The 22115-nt window shown below is 35.4% G+C and overlaps 2 protein-coding genes across 2 annotated transcripts in view; both read left to right on the forward strand.

Moving 5' to 3' along the window:
* The first annotated feature begins 2298 nt into the window (after nt 1-2298).
* Nucleotides 2299-16055, forward strand: LOC109828027 (lysine-specific demethylase JMJ25). Its single transcript, XM_020395061.1, has 14 exons — nt 2299-2566; nt 3047-3520; nt 3789-3928; nt 4038-4137; nt 4205-4337; nt 7696-7750; nt 7847-8471; nt 10735-11064; nt 12017-12448; nt 12541-12613; nt 12856-12941; nt 14781-14900; nt 14992-15062; nt 15702-16055. Exons 2-14 carry the CDS (start codon nt 3068-3070, stop codon nt 15799-15801), a joined length of 2718 nt encoding a protein of 905 aa, XP_020250650.1. The 5' UTR covers nt 2299-2566; nt 3047-3067; the 3' UTR covers nt 15802-16055.
* A 2068-nt stretch (nt 16056-18123) lies between these two features.
* The window catches only part of LOC109828028 (homeobox protein LUMINIDEPENDENS), a 12342-nt gene continuing 8350 nt past the window's right edge, over nt 18124-22115 (forward strand). The window contains exons 1-7 of the mRNA XM_020395062.1: nt 18124-18127; nt 18393-18598; nt 18768-18795; nt 19079-19209; nt 19931-20793; nt 20888-20981; nt 21058-21151. Of these exons, the coding sequence (XP_020250651.1) occupies nt 18124-18127; nt 18393-18598; nt 18768-18795; nt 19079-19209; nt 19931-20793; nt 20888-20981; nt 21058-21151 (1420 nt within the window). The remainder of the gene's footprint in view (nt 18128-18392; nt 18599-18767; nt 18796-19078; nt 19210-19930; nt 20794-20887; nt 20982-21057; nt 21152-22115) is intronic.

The raw sequence follows: 22115 nt of genomic DNA on the forward strand, positions 1-22115 counted from the left end.
ATTACCTTCATGCACCTAAAAATTTAAAATTTACTAAAATTAACCTTAAAGTTATAAAAATTTGCAACAAAAAACTTCTTCAAAATTTAAAAATCGCAAAAAACTCTAAAATTTTAAAATTTATAACAGGTACACATTAAATATGGAAATTATTGGCAGACCTCTGATATTTGAGTTTTTCCAAAATTAATCTAAAATTTTAATAATTATAAAATAACCCTTAAATTTTTAGAGTTCTAAGAAATATTCTGACATTTGAAAATTACTACCAACACATGAAACATAGAAATTATAACTACCAAACTTAAAAATAATTTTTTAAAAATCACTCCTAAAGTTTTAAAATTACAAATCAACTCTAATATATATATATATATAATTTTTAATTTAGGGTTTACTATCCCTTTTCATCATCTAAAAGTAGTCTAAGTTAATGCTGGTAAACAAAAGAAAGAATTGATTAAAAATATTCGGTTAAGAAATAAAAATTTGAAAATATATATGGTAGCTTTAAAATTATTGTCACTATATAAATCAAAGTAACTGCATGTAATTTTACTAATAAGTTGGAACAGCAAAAATACATTGGTAACATTAATTGATAGATGTTTAAATTCATAAAAATAATAAAAGACTATAATATAATAGCTTAGCATCAATTGATTATAATTTAGAAACATTAATCTCTGATCTTAATAATATTTATAGGGTAAAATAATATAAGGTAAAATAATATTTATAGAAATTATCAAAATGTTTAGAGATATCATTCAAAAGAATCAAGCTATTTCCATTGCAAATGAGAAAGTAACAGAAATAAATTAAAAAAGCACCAACTGAGTTCCATTGAAGAATAATTTAACAACTTTATCTCAATTAAAGAATAATTCTCCATGGAAGGTGCAAGAAATATTAGTAAGTATTCATAAATTTCATATTTTGTTCTTCAAATACTAAAGAAATTAAATATTAATATTATAATCTAAGGCAAATTAGTAATAAAAAATGTAGGTATTTAGTTCAGATCTTTGTGAAAAATGACAAGGATAAAGCAAATGTAACATTATTGACATAATAGAAACTCTTATTGGATGCATCAAAAGAATTCATTGTAGAGGAAAAAGAAGTAGCTCCTAATCTTATTTAAATAATAAATTAGGAACACAAATAATTTTATATATATGAAATTAAAATTTATTCTCATTGAAATAGGAAAAATCAAAGTCTATATTTCAAGAAGTTCGTGTTGAACATCAGAAATACATTCGACTTCTTTGTGAAGTTAAACGAGAAGATAAAAGAATAACAAGCCTAGAAAAGATAACAGTGCAAAAATTGATGTCACAATCGATGTAAAAGACACTATTCTAGAATTGCCCAGAAAAAAAATAAAGGTAAAGAATGATTGATCTTAGCTTAATAAAAAAAATAAAATAGAAGGAATAAAAGACAATATTTTCTAAATGTTTTATAGAATAGTTTAATTATTTTGAGTGAAATTAGGAATCTTTGGAAGAGAGTTTCATGAACTTTTTCAGTACTTTTATATGCTTATTTAGATACTTTTATCATATAAAAATATACTAGAGTTAGCATTAATATTTAGTTTATAATTTTTAAAAATTCTATTAATGATTAGGAACAAATTTTATATTCTCTATTGTATTGTTTTCACATACTTTTTAATCAATCATCTTGTCTTATTGGTTTTAAATATTCACCTTCCTTGTATAACAATGTTTTAATATTTTTCATCGTTCGCAACACTTTACTTTCTCAACTAAGGCTTGGTTTTATATCAGTCCAAATAATATGAAAGTTTAAATTAGCTTTAGATTATATTTGTTTTCTATCAATTCAAATATCAACATGAAAATCTAAATTAGGTATATCCCATTTAAACAAACATCAAAGAAAATAAATAATCGCAATGTTAAAGTTTAGAGATAAAAGTAAACACAAACTATTAAAGTTGAACCAATGAACAAATTTTAGTTAGGAAATAAGCCAAAATACGTAATTATGGTATCTAACCACGTGCATTGCACGTGGTTATAAAACATAGTGTAACTATAACTACGTGCTCCACCAACTAAGTAATTTTACTGCAGCAAATTGCCAATGACGGTAAAGCGCAGCCCATATCAGAGTAGGCTCATTCCAGGGCCACAGGCTCGTTGACATACTGTTTTTATTGGGCTAGGCCTGCTACGATTAGATCCACACCATCATTTAGGCGGGGTCAATACAGTAATTTCCTACAACTTCCGCAGTTGCAGAACCGAGAAGCGTTTAGCTTTCTCGTCTCCTCCCACTATCACCACTCTTTCTAACCTTACAAAATACGCAGACAAAGAAACAGCAGAGAAAGCACTCGTGCTGATTTTTATTAAAAGCACGGCTGCATGAACAAAGTTCGGACGAGTCCTCGTTCTCCAAATTTATATTTATTCCGTCCTTGTTCGCATAAAAAGTCTATTTATTTTTACCAGCCATGTCCTTTTCAACCTCTTCGCCTCTTCTCTCCTCGCCAGCGTACGAACCCTAGAAACTGGGGAACTCAAAGGTGCGATTTTTATTTGTTAAATTGATTCGAATTTTCACTCCTCAATTTTTGTCCTTTGATCAGGGTTGATTTTGTCTCTCAGTTCAATGCCGAAGTAGGATTAGGGCTTCAAGATCTTTTCTCTCTCTCTTTTATAACGAGTTGATTTGTTACTGTGTATGATTTATTGCATTGTGCGTTTCGGTCTTTCCTGATTAGTAGAAGTTGCTATTGTTAATAATTAAGGCTTATTTTCACTTCTTTTTGATTCATGAAGCGTAGATTTTTTTTTAAAATTAAGGTAATGCATTGGTGATGCTTAAGTTGTTGTTTTAGTTGAATTTGGTCGTTTTAGTTTAATCTTTCTGTTATAATTTTGTTTTCTTTACTTCACTTTTCACATGGAACACATTGAAGTTGCTAACTCACAAGAATTGGATAGAACTGATCTGTATCTTATCACGAAATTTGTTAGTAAGTTTAACCCCGTGAAATATTTAGGACGATAAAGCATCAAGATCCATGGAGGAAATACCAGAGGATCTGAGGTGCAAGAGATCGGACGGGAAGCAGTGGAGGTGCAGTGCTTTGTCGATGCCGGATAAAACGGTCTGCGAGAAGCACTACATCCAGGCAAAGAAGAGGGCGGCAAATTCTGCCCTTAGAGCTAGTCTGAAGAAAGCGAGGAGGGGTTCAGTGGAGAATAATGATACGTTCTTAGAGAGTAAGCACAATGACCCTGAGATGTTGAGGTCACTATCTCCGATGAATGTTGATGGTACGCGATATATGAAGTACAAGGAGAAATTCGGGAAAAGTCGGGGATTGTATCCATCAGATACTACGGGTAGAATTCATGGTAGTTCATTGAGATGTAATGAGGGGCATAGGGATGTGATGAAGGCTGAGGAAGATAGCAAGAGATCAACGTACAACCCTTCTTATTTGACTAAGGAAGCGAATAACTTCGTTGTGGTAAGTAAAGTAATGTATTCTTAATGAGATGATTGGTACATATATTGGTAGATTGATTTGTATTCCTTGTAGTTTTGAGTACTTTTATTCTTAGGCGTGACAGCAATTATCTATTTATTTATTTCGTAAGCACCATTCACAAAGTTGTTAGTACTTGATCTTATCTATTTTCCCACTAATTTTTCTATTGTTGCAGAAGATGTTACATAAGTACAATCTATTGGAATATTCTTGATAAATCTGATGAGCATCATGCTTGATATTATAGGATTATCATGAGAAGAGTTCAGTAGCAGGGGAGGCTGGGCAGCTAACTTGCCATCAGTGCCAAAGAAATGATGGTGTAAATGTTGTGTGGTGCATCAGTTGTGATCGTAAAGGATACTGTGATAACTGCATTTCTCAATGGTAACATTAATATTTCAGAATGAGATCTACTATTGAATCTTTAGTTATCACAATCTTGTATGTTACAGGATCGTAAGTAGTATTTGTTCATTTATGTTTTCCATCTTAGGTATGCTGATATTCCAGTAGAAGACATTAGAAAAATTTGCCCCGCTTGCAGGGGTATTTGCAATTGCAAAGTCTGCTTAAGCGGAGACAATTTGATTAAGGTACATCACTTTTTCATTGAGAGATATTTGCGCTGTGGCTTGCCAAAAGCTAACTGTGACTTTCCAGACTAGGGTGCAGGAAATAGCTGGCATAGATAAGTTGAGGCACCTTCATAGCCTTTTGTCCTTTGTACTTCCTGTCCTGAAGCATATCTACTCGGAACAATGCTTTGAGATAGCGGTGGAGACAAGAGTACATGGTATTGTTTATTATTATTTGTGTGTGTATGCTTGGTACCAAACATAAACTTGGTACTTGATAGTGATGTGACCCATTCTCATCCACTTATTTAATGAGGGGACCACGTTCACATATGTGTACATGGGTTGGATAATTAAGAGGTCATTTTCAAGTAGCGACCATTTAAAGAGTGGATGAGAATGAGTCACCTTACTACTGCAGCACTATGTTTTCTACTTTGCACCAAGCATTTCCATTTTTCTTATATATATATATAATAGTATGATATATTATATATATATTATATATATATATATATAATATATAATATATATAATATATATTATATATATATATAGAATTGCCTTCAAGCCCCAAAATTCAAGGTTTTTTTCCCCCCCCCATGTGCCCGCCACGACCCCCAAGCTTCCACTAAATGTTGTACAACCTATACATTTGAAATTTGTGTCCAGACCCTGCTCCCAAGTTCCAATGGGCAACTCCTCCAAAATCCTAATTTTAACTCTCACCGCTACACACCTCCGCTCCTCTCCGGTCCGCCTCAGCCCCTGCCCCCGCCTTCGCTCCCCCACTCCGCCTCCCTCCCCTCCCACCGCTATCGCTCCGCTCCTACACCTCCCGTCTTCGGTCCCCCTCAGCCCCTTCCCCCGCCTCCCTCCCCACGCTTCGGCCTCCCTCCCCAGCTTCGCGCTCCTCACCCTCCCTACTTCCCTCCCGCCCGCTCCGCCTCCCTCCCCCGCTCTGGCTCGCCTCCCGATCCTACAGCTCCCTCCCCTGCCCCACTCCCCTCGCCCCGCTGCACCTCCCCCTACACCTCCCTCGTCCGCGGCCCTATTCCCTCACCCGCTCCGTTGCCGTCGCCGACCCGAGGAACTTCACGTCTCATGTTAATTACTATAGATATCATGTTAATTATTATAGATATCATGTTAATTATTATAGATAACATGTTAACTATTACAGTTCACACATTGAGCTCAAAACATATTTATGAAATTATAATAGTTAACATGTTATCTATAACAGTTAACATGTTATCTATAATAGTTAACATGTTGTTGATAATATTTAACATGTTATCTATAATAGTTAACATGAGCTAGCATGAGCTGGCATGAGAAAGAGAAAGGGTAAAATTAGAATTTTAGGAGCTGACATGTCTAATCATGAGCTGACATGTCTATTCATGAGCTGGAATCATGATAGAGGGCTCTAGACACAGTTTTTTCAAAAAAAAGGGGCTGTAGCACATTAAACAAAATGTGAGACGCTGGGGCACATTGAAACTTGAATTTTGGGGGCTTAAAGCAATTTTTCCATATATATATATATATAAAGAGAGAGAGATGGGGGCTTAAAGCAATTTTTCCATATATATATATATATAAAGAGAGAGAGAGAGAGAGAGAAAGACTCCTATCAACTTAAGTTGATGTCCACCAAACTTCCTAGCTACTCATTTATTAATATAAAAAACCTTTTCATATCATGCAAAGATTCCTAGGCAATGTGAGTGGCTAAAAAGTTTGGTGGATAACTTTTTTCTATCCATTTAAGTTGACACAAGTTTTGCTCTCTCTCTCTCTCTCTATATATATATAAAAGTGCCTCTTACGCCTAATCCCATTACTAATCAAATAGTTTTATAGGTTATTTTGTTGTTTACCTTTTCCCGAATAAGTTGTATCTAGTCCCCGTACCAGTTCCCGTCCCAAATACCGTCACCCTAGCAACCATAAACCAAAAACTTGCATAGTTGCATTCACCAGTCACAATCTCAAAGAGGTGAATCTAATGAGAGCTGTGGGCAGAGCCGCTTCAGGAAATCTTATTTGTAGTGATTTCATGGTTCTCTGTTAATTGAATGATGAATTTACAAACATAGTGAGATATCTGAGGCATGGTTTCTATTGCAAACTTTGGATGTTAAAGACTTCAGTTCTGTGATGGTAATGATTTGTCGGCATATATATGTATGATTTTCTCTTATCTGTTATGAAAGGGAAAGTATATGAAGTTTGTAATGAATGAATTTCTTTCTCTGCTTTTCCTTATAACTTTGTTGAAGAACCAATGAAGCTAACTCGCTGGAAGTTGGCTGCTGGCAATAGAGGGGGCTTAGTGATTAGGGCCCAAGCACTGGTGCCACATGTTCGATCTCCATAGTGGCAGACAAGAGGAAACCATTCATTCGGCTATGAGGAGAATGGAAAGTCTGGAATGAGAGAGAGAGGGAGGGAGGGAGGTGATTAATAAAGAAAACGGGAACTATAATATACTGTTGGTTTTGGGTGTAGATCCAAACCTCGACGCAGGCGGTCCCGGCGAGCTCAAGCAGAAGTGTAGGCGAGCTCAGGTGCAGGGGAGCTCAAGCAGAAGTGCAAGCGAGCTCAGGCGCAGGCGAGCTCAAGCTGCAGTGCAGGCGAGTTGCGAAGAAGCTATCCAGGCCATCTCGCAGACAGGCGAGCTCCTGGGCGAACTCACAGGCGAGCTCGCAGGCGAACTCGCAGAAGAAAACAAACGACAGCCTGTTACAGCCTGTTGTTTTCAACCTAGGGTTTCCCTATTTAAGGGAACCCATAACACGAGATAGCGCTGAGATTTTAGCGCTATCTTCTCTAGAAACTCAGCGGCTGAGTTCTTCTCCAACCTTTCTTCTCGCGATTTTCTCCAGCACTCGGAGGGTGATTCTGAGCAGCGATTTTTCAACTTCGCACGAGTTACTATAGCGAATCTACAGTAACAAGTTTTTTGCCTTTTGATTGAGAGATCTCAAAGAGTTTTGAGATCTGCTCTTTGCAAGTTATAAATTTTTCTTTAAGTAATAAAGAAATTTACTGTGCGGCTTCCGAGGACGTAGGCAAATTTGTCGAACCTCGTTATATCTTGGTGTACTTTTCTCTACTGCGTTTTCTTGCTGATTATTTAGGGGGTTAGCGTACCTCCCAAAATATACTTCATTAGTTAATGATGGGGGAAGTTTAGTGACTTACTCATTAGTTAACTGTTTACAGGGAGGGAGTTTTAAAGAGAAGATGGAGGGGTGATTAATAAAGAAACCAAGAACTCTAAACACTTCATTCATTAATGATGGGGGAAGTTTAGTGACTTACTCATTAGTTAACTGTTTGCATTAAACTAACAAAAGAAAGTAATATTTTAATAACAAAGTTAAGTGGGGGGTATTTTTTTTTCCAATCTTGATGAATTGAGGGGTATTTTTGCTAGTATTGAGATTTGAGTGCTGTTTCTGCAAATACGGATGATTTAAGGGGTACATACACAATAACATTTCTGATTTTAACATTCTGATATCCATTAGTTGAATATAACTCCTTTCAGCATGCTTCACACAGGAATGAAAACTGATATTCCAAGGGCAAGTATACATGCAGACGAGCAGATGTGCTGGTATTTTCCACAAATTCTCTGACTATCAACTTTTCATTTGTGATTTCAGCTGTTTTTTATTAGATGAAGAGTTAGAATGATTTCTTTTATGTGCAGTAATTTTTGCAGGACACCCATTTTTGATTTCCATCGGCACTGCCCTCAGTGTTTATATGATTTGTGCCTCACCTGTTGTCGGGACCTTCGAAGTGCATCCGTGGTTGCTGATAATGGAGAATCTACAGCAGAAAAAAGAACTGCTGAAAAACTGATGCCGCTCTCCAATGATGAAAATGCTATTGACTTTTCACATTTATTTCCCAGTTGGAAGGCCAACACTGATGGAAGCATCCCTTGTGCACCAGAGGAGGCTGGTGGCTGTGCCTCCTCAAAATTAGTGTTAAGGCGTATTCTCAAAATAAATTGGGTTGCAAAGTTGGTAAAAAATGCTGAGGAAATGGTTACCGGATGTAAAGGTTCTAACCCTCAAACTTCAGACAATTGTACTTCCTGCAATATCTTGTATTGCCCTACATCAGACTTAAAACATGACGGCATCAGCCATTTTCAAAAACACTGGGTCAAGGGTGAGCCAGTTATTGTTAAGCGCGTGTTTGATCATTCTTTGGCCTCTAGCTGGGACCCTATGAGTATCTGGAGAGGAATTCAAGAAACAATTGATGAGAGAATGCCAGAAAATAGTACTACTGTGAAGGTCACAGATTATTTAAGCCAATCAGAGGTATATGTTCCCACAAATAATTTACTTTTGGATATTTCTCTAAAGTTTTTTTCTTTTAGATGATTGATTTGCTTTTTAAGTTATACATCTTACCTTATAGTACAGTTCTGTTTGAAGGAGTTGACTGGTCAAATATAAGAACAGTTATCCATATAGTACCTTGTTGTGGTGTTTGTTAATATGCTTTTGTAATATCACATATAAAAACCTTTGCAGAAAACTAATGTGATCCATATCTACAGATTACTCTAATCTGTATTTGGCTCTCTAGATTCTAAGATAATTATGCCAACCTATTGCGACCAATTTTTATAGAGTTTTTGGCTGTTTGGTTGCTTCACTTTTTAAAAATTGTTCTCAAAGTTTTATGCGGAGGATTTAACCGAAGTTTCATGGTATAGTTGATTTTAAACTAGTTATTGAACTTCTGGAAAAACAGTTTCGAAGTGGCCTATTGTATGATTGCATTATATGTAAAATCTACTTAACCAGTGAATCAGCCTTGTTGGCTATAGAGATCATAAGCATATATATTGTAGATTGAACTTCTAAAACCCAGTTTCTAAGATGTTTGTTGCAGTCTTATCAAAGGCACGCGCCTCATTGTGTCTTTTGTGCCCTGTTGATGCGGGGCAGAGACGAAGCACCCTGCATCTGAGGCGACAACGCCTTTTTGTGCCTCACAAGTGCCCTGCGTGAGGGCGCTTTGCATAGGGTGCATGCAAGACATAGCCTCGTATATTCACCCGATAACTCATAACCCTAAAAGAAAAATACACCCAGTAGGCCATTTTAGTAGCCTAATTGAGGGCCTTAACTCGTTCTCATTTATTATTTGATTTGATTCTATTAGTCTTGATTTGACTTTTGATTTGGAAAACTATGAACTTTACTGCTTTGTTAGGTGTGTTAACATTATGAGTTAATATGTTCTTTTGTGATTTGACATACATTTTATGTGAAAATTCGTAAACATATTCTTTCATGCTTGATTATCTATCTAGAAAAATTATGTATGCGGTGTTAGCCTCACTTCACTTGGGCGTGTGCTTTGCATCACGTCTTGCGCATGTGTGCGTAAAAGGACTTTGCGCTTCACATTGCGCATCGTGTATTGATAGCACTGGCTTGTTGTCTGATTGCCTTGTATGTAAATCTATTTTGACCAGTTACATCAACCTTGATGGCTATAGAGATCATAAATATAACCTACAGATTGATTATGAAACATAGAAGCTTTGATATAAATTATTTAGCTGCTATTATTACAGTCAAATCGTGTTTTTGTTTTGTATTTTCTTTAAAAAATTGAAATATTAAATAACTGGAGGAAACAATCGCCTGAAAGACAAGTGGCATTCAGGATGACAACTCTCTTATTAGTAACTATAAGAGGAATTAAACACTAAATAAAAAGGCTTGATAGTGATGAGGAGGGCGCCCAATGAAACTGAATGCCCAAATGTGAATTTATGCAGTAAGTATACTCTTCAATAATTTTCACTAGATCCACCTAGGTGTATCGGTTTCAATCAGTTGAAGTTAAAGAGAGGCTCACTAAAAGGTTAATTATGTGTTGGTGCAGCCAGTTGCCTCGTTCCTAATAGCACATTGTCTCCTCATACAGGATAGACAACTTGCAGCATTTGAGTAAATAGTGGTTGCTTTGAATATTCTAGTTCAAAAAATCTCACCAAAGTGGATTGGATTGAATACCAAAATTATTGCTTTCTGAAAGAGTTGCTCTTGAGTTTGATTCCGACCATATGCAATTGCAATTGGGGGAATTTTTTAGGCTTGAATTCAAGAAATCGACAAGAACAGAGTCTATGCCACAATGCACCCTGTGCAGTACCAATATCAGAGAAGCCTTGATGATTTCTGTTCTTATGCTATCAAGCCACAGTTAGTTGGTAATTTGTTCTGAAATAGCTAGCTCCTTGGATAATTATATATCATAGCAATATCTTGAAAGAACCATGTGGGTTGTGTATTCCAACAAGAACAAGGAAAGAACTACCATTAAAACATTTAATATTTTATTCTTAGAGAAAAATATGAAATTTTTGCTGATGCAGTTGCAAATGTAAGCAGTCTAGCTTCTATTGTTTTGAAAGTTGATGGTGATTATATGTATGTGATTTCCTTTACTTTTATGTTGTTCGCAATATAATTCATCCTTTAATCAAAAACTTTCTAATTACTCTGCTTGGTGCAGACACATGTCTTCATTTTCATGATCTGTGACATAAAATTGTTGCAGGTTGATATTGAACTCTCTCAGTTCATCAAGGGTTATTCTGAGGGGCTTATCAATGAAGATGGACGACCAAAAATGTTGATGTTAAGAGATTGGCCAGCACCCAATGCCTGGGAAGAGTTTATAATGTGCCAGAGACCGGAGTTCCTTACTAATCTTCCGTTCATTGAATTTATTCATTCCAAGTGGGGTCTACTAAATCTTGCTGCTAAGCTACCCCATGAGAGCACACAGACCGAAGCAGGGCCCAAAATTTATATTTCTTATGGGACACGCAATGAACTTGGAGGAGGTGATCCTGTTACCAAACTTCATATGAACATGGGTGATCTGGTAGGTGTCCAAGTTATCCTTTATGAGATAGGCAGTATAAAACATCATCTGAAATCATGATATCTTTAAATAGTTACCTGAAATATGCATCACAGCTAGTGACTAATTTGAAATAAAGGCCTAAGGCATGTGCCGTGTACTTTGGGTATTTGGTACTCCCTAGTGCATTCCATTAAATAAACTTTAGTAGGATGAAGATACTCCTGTGCTAAATCATCAATGGCACCTGTATATATGTTATTATATTGGCCGTATTACTATATTGGTCGGTTGGGCCACCTAGTTGATGCACCAACTAGGTGTATAGTGGAGTACACAGACAAGACAAACGTTAACATGGGACTAGGAGAGGGAACTACATGGATAGGGTACGAAGACAGGGTATATGATGATGCAACATCTTATACTATATGCATAACTACATACCCACAAATGCAGTTGAGTGACCCCGATAAATAAAAAAGAGTATTCAAAGCAAGAAGATGAGACGGCCACAGCATTGCACTCCGAAGTAATTTATCTTAGAATCAGTTCCAACTACTACCTGCAGTGTCCCAAGGATTTTTGTTTTTTCCATGATAATTGGCAGGGGAATAGTGGAGCGGAATGTTATATGCTTGATGGATTTGGCAGGTTCTCTAAGAGCCTGCATATATCCTTGTTAGCAAAAAAATTTAGGGGTATTTCATATTGGACTCCAAAATGTTTCTTATCTGTGACATCCTAAAATTTCATATTGTTTTGATTTGCACCTTCAAGAATATGTAGAAAACCACAAAAGAATAATTTAAAGAGAAATTGAGAGTACAAATATACAGACAAGCGTCCACATGTAAATGAGCACATACTCTTTGTGAATGCTCTTACAGAGTTTGGTATATACTATTATCGGATTCATATGTAAATGGGCAAGATAAAGGTATATCATAGTCCATTCTTTCCCATTTTCTAGGTTTACCTGTTAATGCACTCAACGGAAGCACATAATCAAGGTGCACATGGACTCAAACTGGAGATGACTGAGAAACCTTATAAGGAACTTAATGGAGAGCATCCTATTCTGAATGCAAGCTTTCCCAATTCTGATCTGAATTTTGATGAGAAAATCAAACCACCTGACATGGCACTTAAAAGGCATGCTACGCAAAAAGAGTCTGGCTTAGGATTAAACAATATGGAGGATCAAATATGCAGTGGAAGTAATATAACTTCGGTTGAAAAGAAGAGTCTAAATTCCTCCCATGGAGACGACAATTGTGGAGATGGTCTACAAAAGGTCTCTGCAGGAGCTATATGGGATGTGTTCCGCCGACAGGATGCTCCAAAGCTGAACGAATTTTTGAGAGTTCATTGGGAGGAAATTACAAGTTCTCCCAGCCAACCAGTTAATTCATCTACACTTTTTGCTTCTCTATTGTTTGTAAGTATGTTACTTCTCTATGTTCAACTTGATTGCAATAATTGTTTTGGTTTCAGGTCCCATGTCCTGTTTATGAGCAAAGCTTGTACTTAGATAAACATCACAAAAGAAAATTGAAGGAAGAATATGGTTAGTAACAACTTTTGGCTACTTAGTCATTTTCTCATATTGCAACTAAAATTTGTGTCTGCCATATGTTGCCCTATGTTGTATGTCATATTAATTTTACCGTGCTTTTCTTTGGTTTTATTTCATGCTTTTTATCCATTAAAGATGTCCATTAGTCACTAGTTCTTGGTACCAATTTCTATTTCCTTTTCCGGTTATGTCCTTTTCCTGTTGAGTATAACATGTATGCTGGAACTTTTCAGGAATAGAGCCATGGACATTCGAACAACATGTTGGTGAGGCTGTTCTTGTTCCAGCCGGATGTCCTTTTCAAGTTAGAAATCTTCAGGTGAGTGACGAGTCTGGTGACAACAGATCAATTCTAAATCTCGTAGGTTGCTTAAGACTACTAGATCTAAGTGATGCGATGTGTCCAGTAAATGGAGATTTGAAAATGCTTGAAAGGGATACTATAATATAAAGATAATTCTCATAATGTCATGAAAGATAAAATAAATTTCCTAACTTAAGTAGATGGACTATCTACCTAATCTACGTGAACCCAAGCTGCAATAATTGTGGGAATTTGAATTGGGGGAGATTAAAATTCTTCATTGCTTCCTAATTCACGGATCAAATTCATCCCATGGGAATTCTTCACTTGCATCTTTTTCCGGCATCAACATCTTATGAAATTCTTTGACCTAAAATTTGGAGTTATACCATTTTCATGTGATTCCTAGCTTCAAGCAATCACTATTCCATGATCAGAGGTGTACTGTTTGTAGTATTGGTCCTTCATATCATGTCAACAATCGGAAGATCCTCAAAAGAAGAAAAAGATATTTACTTGATGAGGCTTCTTTTGACGCCTATGAATTACACTATGGAAAGGGTTAAGGGCCTCATTGCTTACAAATAGGCAAAGGTGGTCGAAACGTAGAGGATGGCAATGACCATGGATCTCACACAGAAAGACTTTGTAGCATTGTGCCAAAATGTAGAAGGTGGAAAACATGGATAGTTCCAAACTAAGGTTTTTGAACAATCCACTAGATTGATGTGTTTTTCATTTTTTTTCATGTGATTTTGCGCTAATACACATGATATGAAATTTTGTCAACATAGAACCTTCTGAGTCACTTCAAAGTAAGGCCATTTGGGAAAAGGACACGATGAAGAGCAGGATGAAATAATGAAGTAATGCACATAGTTTCTTTTTTTGACAAAAAGGTGGACAAACAATTTCTTTGTTGTAAGAAATTAGATACCCTGCAAATAGTTTTTTTTATAAAAATCTCCTTGACGTAAAAATTGTGGCTAGTAATCCAATCATATGAATACATATGTTTTTGAATAAATGTAACCTAGCAATTCTAGAAATATGTCATTGGATATGGCTAGTATTAGTTTTAAGAGGGAATGACATGCATTTGCCACATGATTTCAGCTCACATTTGCCTTTATTGGTCAATATCTTGAATGACAATCTGCCGCTGTGGCGTATGACGAATAATTATAAATTGTTAAACTTATTGTGGTTTGGCATACAAACCAACATAAGTTTCGCCACATTGGTTTAGGTAGGTGGCTCGTTTATAGGGGTTTAATCACATTGGGAAGAGCAAAAGAGGAGGGAAGACCTAGGTTAGGGGCATTAGTAGAGGTTGTAACGGTTTGTTTGAGATGAGATGTTGCCATTAGTAGCCACTGTTTCTGTTTGTGCCAACTGGTATCTTCTTCCACAAAGATTATACTTTGGATCATTAGGCTATGTTCACTGACGGCAACACCACCACCACAATTGTCCTGCAGCAGAATTTAATGTTCCATGGAATTCTGCTTGTCGTATCTTCATAGTGGGTAATTATGAAGCACAGAATCGAGGAGAAAATGTCCATCCATATTTATGTCCACACACCTTGTGCTGTAAACAATGATAGGGAGGTCAAGGATATAAGTTGAGGAAATTCTCCATTGCAGATTCAGTTAGGATGTATTGCAATTTATTTTTGTGATTTGACTTTAGAGAAGAAAAGGGTTGTAACAATCTTAATTGGTGCCAGCTCATTTACTCTTGAATAAATAATTGTGTTTTAGGCCCTACAGTACTAATTTGTTATTGTATTTTGGTGGTAATTACACAATTTTCTGTACTAATTCCATCTATTGTTTATTAATTTTTCAGTCTACAGTTCAGTTGGGCCTTGATTTCTTATCCCCTGAAAGTTTAAATGTCTCCGTGAAAATGTCTCAAGAAATCCGATGTCTTCCAGCTGACCATGAAGCAAAACTAAATATGTGGGAGGTCTGGCAATTTTGATTGTACAAGAAATTTTCTTTTCATCTATTCTAGGAGACCCGAAATATTTAATAGTTAGAGATACATACTTTTGCAGGTGGGAAAGATGTCCCTGTATGCTGCTAGTTCAGCCATCAGAGAAGTACAGAAGATAGTACTCGATCCAAAGTACGTATGCCATATATTTTATATTTTAGGTATTTCCTTCTTTCTACGGTATAAAAAAGTAAGGGTTAATTACAGAAAATCCCCTTGGAACAATTTTATTCCACTAAACCCCCCCTTGAACTTTAGGAGTCATTGCACAGAACTCCCCTGAACTTATTTATTTCACTACATCTTACCTTAAAAAATATTTTTTAATCCTCCCCCAAGTTTTTTCTCTTTCACTTTATTTGCCCGAGGGGGTGGGGGGCTGAAAAGGTTCCGACAGCGGCCGTTCTCGGCGATTTATCGGCATACTCTCGGCAGGGGCTGAAAAAGGTTGAGGGGGTTTCGGGATTACTGCAACCCCCCGACCCCCCCCCCGACTTCCCTCCCCCGCGCGGTATATGGGGGGCGTTAGGTACTTTCTGTAATGGTAACACTAATAAAATTAAGTCCAAACAATATTGTTTACAGGAATGCCTGATGCTTTTTGCTGATAAATTTCTTGGTGACTTCCCGGGGGGGGGGGGGGGGGGGGGGGGGGTTAGGTATTTCCTGTAATTAACCTTAAAATTAAGTCAAACATATTTGTTTAAGGAAATGCCTGATGCTTTTGCTGATAAATTTTCTTGGTGACTTCTCTCTTTGTTTTCCCCTCAGATTGAGTTCAGGTATCAAGTTTGAAGATAGGAATCTTACCGCCATGGTTTCTCAAAATCTGGGAAGGATGTCAAAAAGAAGACAAATTGCTTGCCCTTGACTATTGCAGTCAGAAAATATATATTTAGTCTACCAGCCTGTAAATCAATGAAGATACTATTGCAATGTAAATAAAATTGCTAGTGATATTGCTAATGGTATTATCATAGCAAGCCTTTTTCCCTTATATTAAATTGTATATGGTTTATCAGTGGGATTTTATAGGATGCTGAGGAGACTATGTTTCCATGATTACCTAAAATTCTCTTCTCTGGCTGAATTAATAACTTGGTTTATATCAGCATGTTTTGATTTCTTACAGTTTATTTGGGAACACCAGCGAAAAAAATCTGAGAACATTAACTTCGTGGGGATTGAGATGTTGTCTAGTTGTATATGAGGCTAAGGGGGGTTATTCATTGGGACATTTGGGAGGATAATGAGATAATTTTGGGGATTCTATTTCATATTGTTATTCATTGGAATAATGGAACAATGATATTCTTTTTATGTTATTGGTTTTTTGGAACATTAGTGAAATAATTTTATCACTTGGGATAAAAGTACCTCACTCATATATAAAAATTTTGCCTTAACAATAAAAATTTACCCCATACTTCATATTGGAACAATTTTGTTCTACTTTAAAGGAAATTGGGATAGTTTTTAAATCTTTTTGTATTATTTAACTAATACATGCTTATTATATTATAAATATATGACATGATATATAAAATATAAAGTAATAATATATTTAATATATTATATTATATTATCATGTAAAAAAATAAAATATTATTATAATTTATTTTATGATAATTATTATATATTATTATGTAATATCACATACTATATTATATAACAGTACATCATATTTATTATAATATTATATAATATTTTAATAACATATATTATTATATAATCTATTATATTAATTGTAGTTGATATTTTATTGTAGCAATTATATTATAGTGTTTTTATTATATTAAACTAATAACAAAATAATATAATATAATATAACATATTAAAATTAATAAATATGTTAGTATATTACATTTAATTATAAAATATAATATAATATAAATCATGTTATGTGATTATATTATATTATATTAAATTAATATAATAAATATATTATTGTACTATAATATAATACATTTTAGATATTTTTTATATATCATAGTAATTATCATATAATATTATATTAAATATATTGTTCATATATTATATCAATTATTATATAATGTAGCATACTAATATAATGTAATATAATATAATAATTAATAATATTAATTAGTAATTATAGTATAATATATTATATTTTTGTATAAATAAAATAATATATTATATATTAAAATATTATATCACATATATTGATCTTATATTATATTAATTATTATATAGTATAACATTCTAATATAATATAATATAATGTAATATAATAATTAATAATATTAATTAGTAATACAATATATTATATTTTAATTTATAGTAAAATATTATTTATATTATAATAATATACTAAATGATATACTAAACCAATTGGATAAGTTAATTTATTAGAAGTAATTAATAGATAAAATTATATTTTAATATGGTGCCACATCATCAAATTATTCCACATGAATTGTGAAATCAAAGGACCAAAATGTCTCATTATCCCACTTTACCCCACTCAAAATATCCCAATGGGATGAAATTATTCTATTGGAACAATTTTCCCACTTGGCCCCAATTTGTCTCAACCAATAACCCCCCTAAAATTTTTAGCGTTTAAAATCTAAACTATTTTTTAGGTTTTTTTTGCAATATACCCTTCAAATTTTACCATGTTTGCAAATTTACGTTTTTTTTTCACAAAATCCCCTGAATATTGGGGGTGCTGCACTTAAACCCCCTGAGCTACTTTCTCCCCCACCAAACCACCCAAACTTTGGGGTGTCCTGCAATTTCCTCCTAAACTTTTATTTTCTTAACAAATCTCTTGACGGCGTTCATAAATATTACAAATTGGCATTTCATTCCTTTAAGATTAAATCATTAACACTAATAATAGTTTTGAAACTCGGGAAAGATTTTCTACTTTTCGTGTAGTGTATCGCACCCGTTTCTAAGTTGAACTCAAAGAAGAAAAATTATAATTAACTATTAGATAATTAATAGTTATAATTAAATAGTAATTTTTGTTTTTGTTATTTCTTTTTTCTTTATTTTTTGAGATAGTAGGGAGCATCCGAAGCCACACAGAGTTTGCACAGTTTTCCCTAATTAAATATGCAAATCAGGGTCCAATAGAAACAAATAGATCCGAACCCGACCCAATAACCCACTCATCCGAAAGACCTGCTCTCTCTACAAATGGAAGCGAGAACAGGATTAGGCAATGGGTATTTAATTCATTGGCATCCCTGATACGCTTGTCCATTGAACCGCGCCCGCTGTTTCCCTCTTCCCCTAAAAAACCAAAACTTTAGGGCACGCAGCGTTAAACAACTCCCCCCCCATCCCTCCCCCCCCCCCCCCCCCCTTCCCCCCCCCCCCCCGCCCGCCAAACTCAAAGCCCTAACCCTAATTTTGATCGATCCTTGTCGTCAATTAGCGTTTGGATGTTTCATGTGATGCCTTAATCGGCCGCTCGGAATCGCGAGATAGGCGCTTGCTTCGGTGTCCTCGAGCTATGGTTCCCTCGTCGAATTGGAGGACGTTGGGAACTCCGGGGGGGCCGGGGGGGGGTGGAGTCGTTGATGAGGCTCGTGCATTCCCAAAAGGAGCTTTTTCACAGCCAGATCGATCAGCTTCAGAGGATTGTCGTCGCCCAATGCAAGCTCACCGGCGCCAATCCCTTGTCTCAGGAGATGGTAAGCTTTTGATTGCGAAATGTAAGGTTTTTGGTGGAAATTGGGTTTCCTTATGTTTCTCTGGGTTTGCTTGATGATCCCTAATTATGAGAATTTTATCAAATTTTTTTTTGCTTATACTCTTCATCATTTTGAGGATCACTGATTTGGAATTTTGTTTGGCGTGCAGGCTGCTGGAGCATTATCAATTAAAATCGGTGAGTGATTACTCCAAGCTTTCTACTTTCATACAATTATTTTCTTTTAATTTAAGCTATAATCGAATAAAATTAAGGAATTATATCTAGCTGTGATTTTGATCATTCAAACTGAATGTTGATGTGGTTTTTAAAAGGTCCTAGTTTTTAGTATTTGATCAGTTTTACTTGTGTTTTAATGGTGATTATCTTTTTCATATCATCACAATGAATCTTATTATGTAGTCAACTAAAACAAAAAGTTACGATGTTTTGTTTTTAATATTCATGTTTAATTTTGCAGGTAAAAGACCTAGGGATTTGCTCAACCCTAAAGCAGTAAAGTATATGCAGTTGCTTTTCTCAATAAAGGATACATTTGGGAAGAAAGAATTACGTGAAATCAGTGCTCTTTGTGGGATAACAGTTACACAGGTCATTTGTTGGCTAATATGTCTTCTAGATTCTAGATTTTGCTATGTCTAATTGTCTGGATTTCCTTTATTTCCCTGCTCCTCTAACCATGGTGACACTTTTTAACATAACTCTTTCTGACATGCCTTCATCTTGATTGCTTAGTGTGAATATTATGGTGTTCTGTGTACTAACTAATATTTTATTTCATTCAATATTTTGCAGAATAGTATGCTAATGTACGACTGAGGTTGTTAATAACTCTCTTCTGTTTGTATTCTCTTGTATGTTTGTTTAAAATTCATCCTAAAGCAGTTGTCGCATTCTTCTGTTTCATTGGTGTTTGTATTCTCTCAAAGGACCATAACTGCTATAGATGTATGATATTACTCTGTGATCGTGAAAATACCTTTACTCTTCAAAAGCATGCTGTTCAACTGGATTAACCTGAAGTTATTCATCTGACGCTTTCTCTTTGTGTCTTAATTAATGATCCTTCTTATTTATAATGTTAGTTTCTTTAAATTGTTTTTAAAAGGATCACTATGTGCTACATAGACCCTTCTGTCTAGATGCATTTTCATTATAAGAATTTTTATGGATGAGAATCTTGATTTGTTGATCAAGCAAAACTAGCCTTTTCCTTGTCATGCTATTTGTAATCTTTTGTATACTCTCGACGGATAAGAGTTTATTAGAAATGTAAATTCACATGGTCTTTACTAATGGTACTGGAATGCAGGTTAGGGATTATTTTTCTAATCAGAGGTCAAAGGTTAGAAAGCTTGTCCGCTTGTCGCATGAGAAAGCATCTGAATGTGATGAATTCAAGTCAACTGTTGATGAATGCTCTGTCAGTCCCAAGCAGTTGGTACCTGCAAGCAAAGACATACCTGCTAGTACGTCTGATCTTAGTGTTGTTGGTGATTATACACATCCGCCTGTCTCAGGGAACAGTACTTATGTTTGTACCCGGTCTCCAGCATTTCCAGAAAATGCTATTTCTAATTCTTCACAGCTCCTTGGGAACCCAAATAACTTCACTCCAATTTGTCCCCAGATTCTTCGGGAATTTGAAAATTTTACAACTATGTGTACACAGGCTCCTGGTTACCCGGGAAATGTTAGTACAGTGCCTTCGCAGGTCCCTGGATACTCAGGAAATGTTAATACTGTGCCTTTGCAGGTTCCTGGATACTCAGGAAACTTTACTAGTTTATGTGAACAGGTCCCTGGGACCTTAGGAAACTTTACTAGTGTATCTGCACCAGTTACTCGAAATTCAGGAAATGTTAATTCTGTAGCTACACCTGTCTTTGGGTACCCTGGGATAGTTACTTCTGTTCGTACATTTGTTCCTGGGAGTTTGTTGGATGTTACCCCTATTCAAGATGCTCAACCGGCTCCTGTGAAAACTGATCCCAAGCCTGTGGAAGGAGGCCCTTCATGTTCATCACTAGAAGAAGCTACTCCTGGTGTGGATTCTGATGATAAAATGTTTGTGGAAGACATTTTCAATCTAATGAGAAAGGAGCAAACTTTTTCTGGACATGTGAAGCTTATGGAGTGGGTTCTAAAAATTGACAATCCATCTGTTTTGAGCTGGTATTTAAATCCTATTCTATTTTATGTACAACTGCGCTGGTGATGTTGGAATATTATTCAACACCTGATTTCCTGGCTCTTTTAATCCTTTTAGGTTTTCGACCAAAGGTGGTATTAGCATTCTAGCTACGTGGCTCAGTGATGCAGCTCTTGAAGAACAGACCACTGTGCTTCTTGTCCTTTTTAAGGTTGCCGGTTTTTCTTGGATTCACATCTATTTTAGATTTAGTCATATAAATTCTTAACGTATGTTGATTTCCCTAGGTCCTTTGCCACCTTCCACTACAAAAAGCTCAGCCAGCACAGATGTCAGCCATATTGCAAACTGTTAACACATTGCGGTTTTACAGGAACTCAGGTGTGTAACCACAGATGTGCTTTGGCATAACTAATTTCATCCAACAGAATACAGTGTTATAAAACAAGTTCAATATTGTTGCCTCTACGGGAAAAAATGACAGTATGCAGTGATGTCTAAACTTGAACCATTGAACCTGTTGTATTCCAATTGCATTGGTAGTCGACTGTTTTCTACCAGATTGGGAGTCATCATATCATTAATCAGCAGGGTTCTCAGCAGCTATACGGGCCCAATATTTTATAAATAATTCTTACAAAACACAAAAAACTAACTAAATCACAAATAACTCAGTGCGTGAACTTTTATTTAACTGTTACAATTTTATGCAATGAAATCAAGCAATTCACAAATTTATGATAACATGCTTTTTCAAAATTGTCAAAATTTGTGCTTACAACGAGCTGAACCTGTTCTGTCGTCCACAAACAGCAATGCATTTAGCATTATTTCACCTGTTGTGTTGATCATTATAGATTGTATTCAATTTTGAAAATAAAGCTAATGCAGAAATGTAATGCTTGCCTTTGGATAGCGTAAAATGCATTGCAACATAATGCATAACATGTGTCCTATCGTACAAAGCTTATATTCCAAATAATATGGAAAAAAATTACATTCCAGAACAATCATATAATGCATAACACAAATAAACAATCTGAGAGAAATAGATAAGGTACTAAACTTAAACTAATCTACTCATCAACAAATCTATATTAGGAATTTGTGCAAGAAATATGCAATTAATGACTAAAATGAATTGGAATTTCAAACGTAATGGAGGAGAGACAACCACAATGAACAAATCAATGCACCAAAAAAAAGAAGCTGCAATGAACTAATTAATAAAAAATCAACAACCTCACCTCGAGGCATTAAGATATATGGGATAATTTAAATTTTTTGTAGGGAGGAGAAAGAGAGTTTTTTTTCTTTTGTTTGGGGGGGGGGTTGAGGGGGGGGG

The sequence above is a fragment of the Asparagus officinalis genome, unplaced genomic scaffold (assembly GCF_001876935.1).
Source record: "Asparagus officinalis unplaced genomic scaffold, Aspof.V1 AsparagusV1_Un646, whole genome shotgun sequence".
Classification (NCBI taxonomy): Eukaryota; Viridiplantae; Streptophyta; class Magnoliopsida; order Asparagales; family Asparagaceae; genus Asparagus; species Asparagus officinalis.

What these genes read in the sequence shown, in the direction of transcription:
- LOC109828027 (XM_020395061.1), top strand. Translation starts at nt 3,068, where the DNA reads ATGGAGGAAATACCAGAGGATCTGAGGTGCAAGAGATCGGACGGGAAG. An exon ending in GCAGACGAGCAGATGTGCTG is followed by an intron (nt 7,751 to 7,846) that starts GTATTTTCCACA and finishes TTTTATGTGCAG; the next exon opens with TAATTTTTGCAGGACACCCA. An exon ending in CAAGTTCTCCCAGCCAACCA is followed by an intron (nt 12,449 to 12,540) that starts GTTAATTCATCT and finishes TTTTGGTTTCAG; the next exon opens with GTCCCATGTCCTGTTTATGA.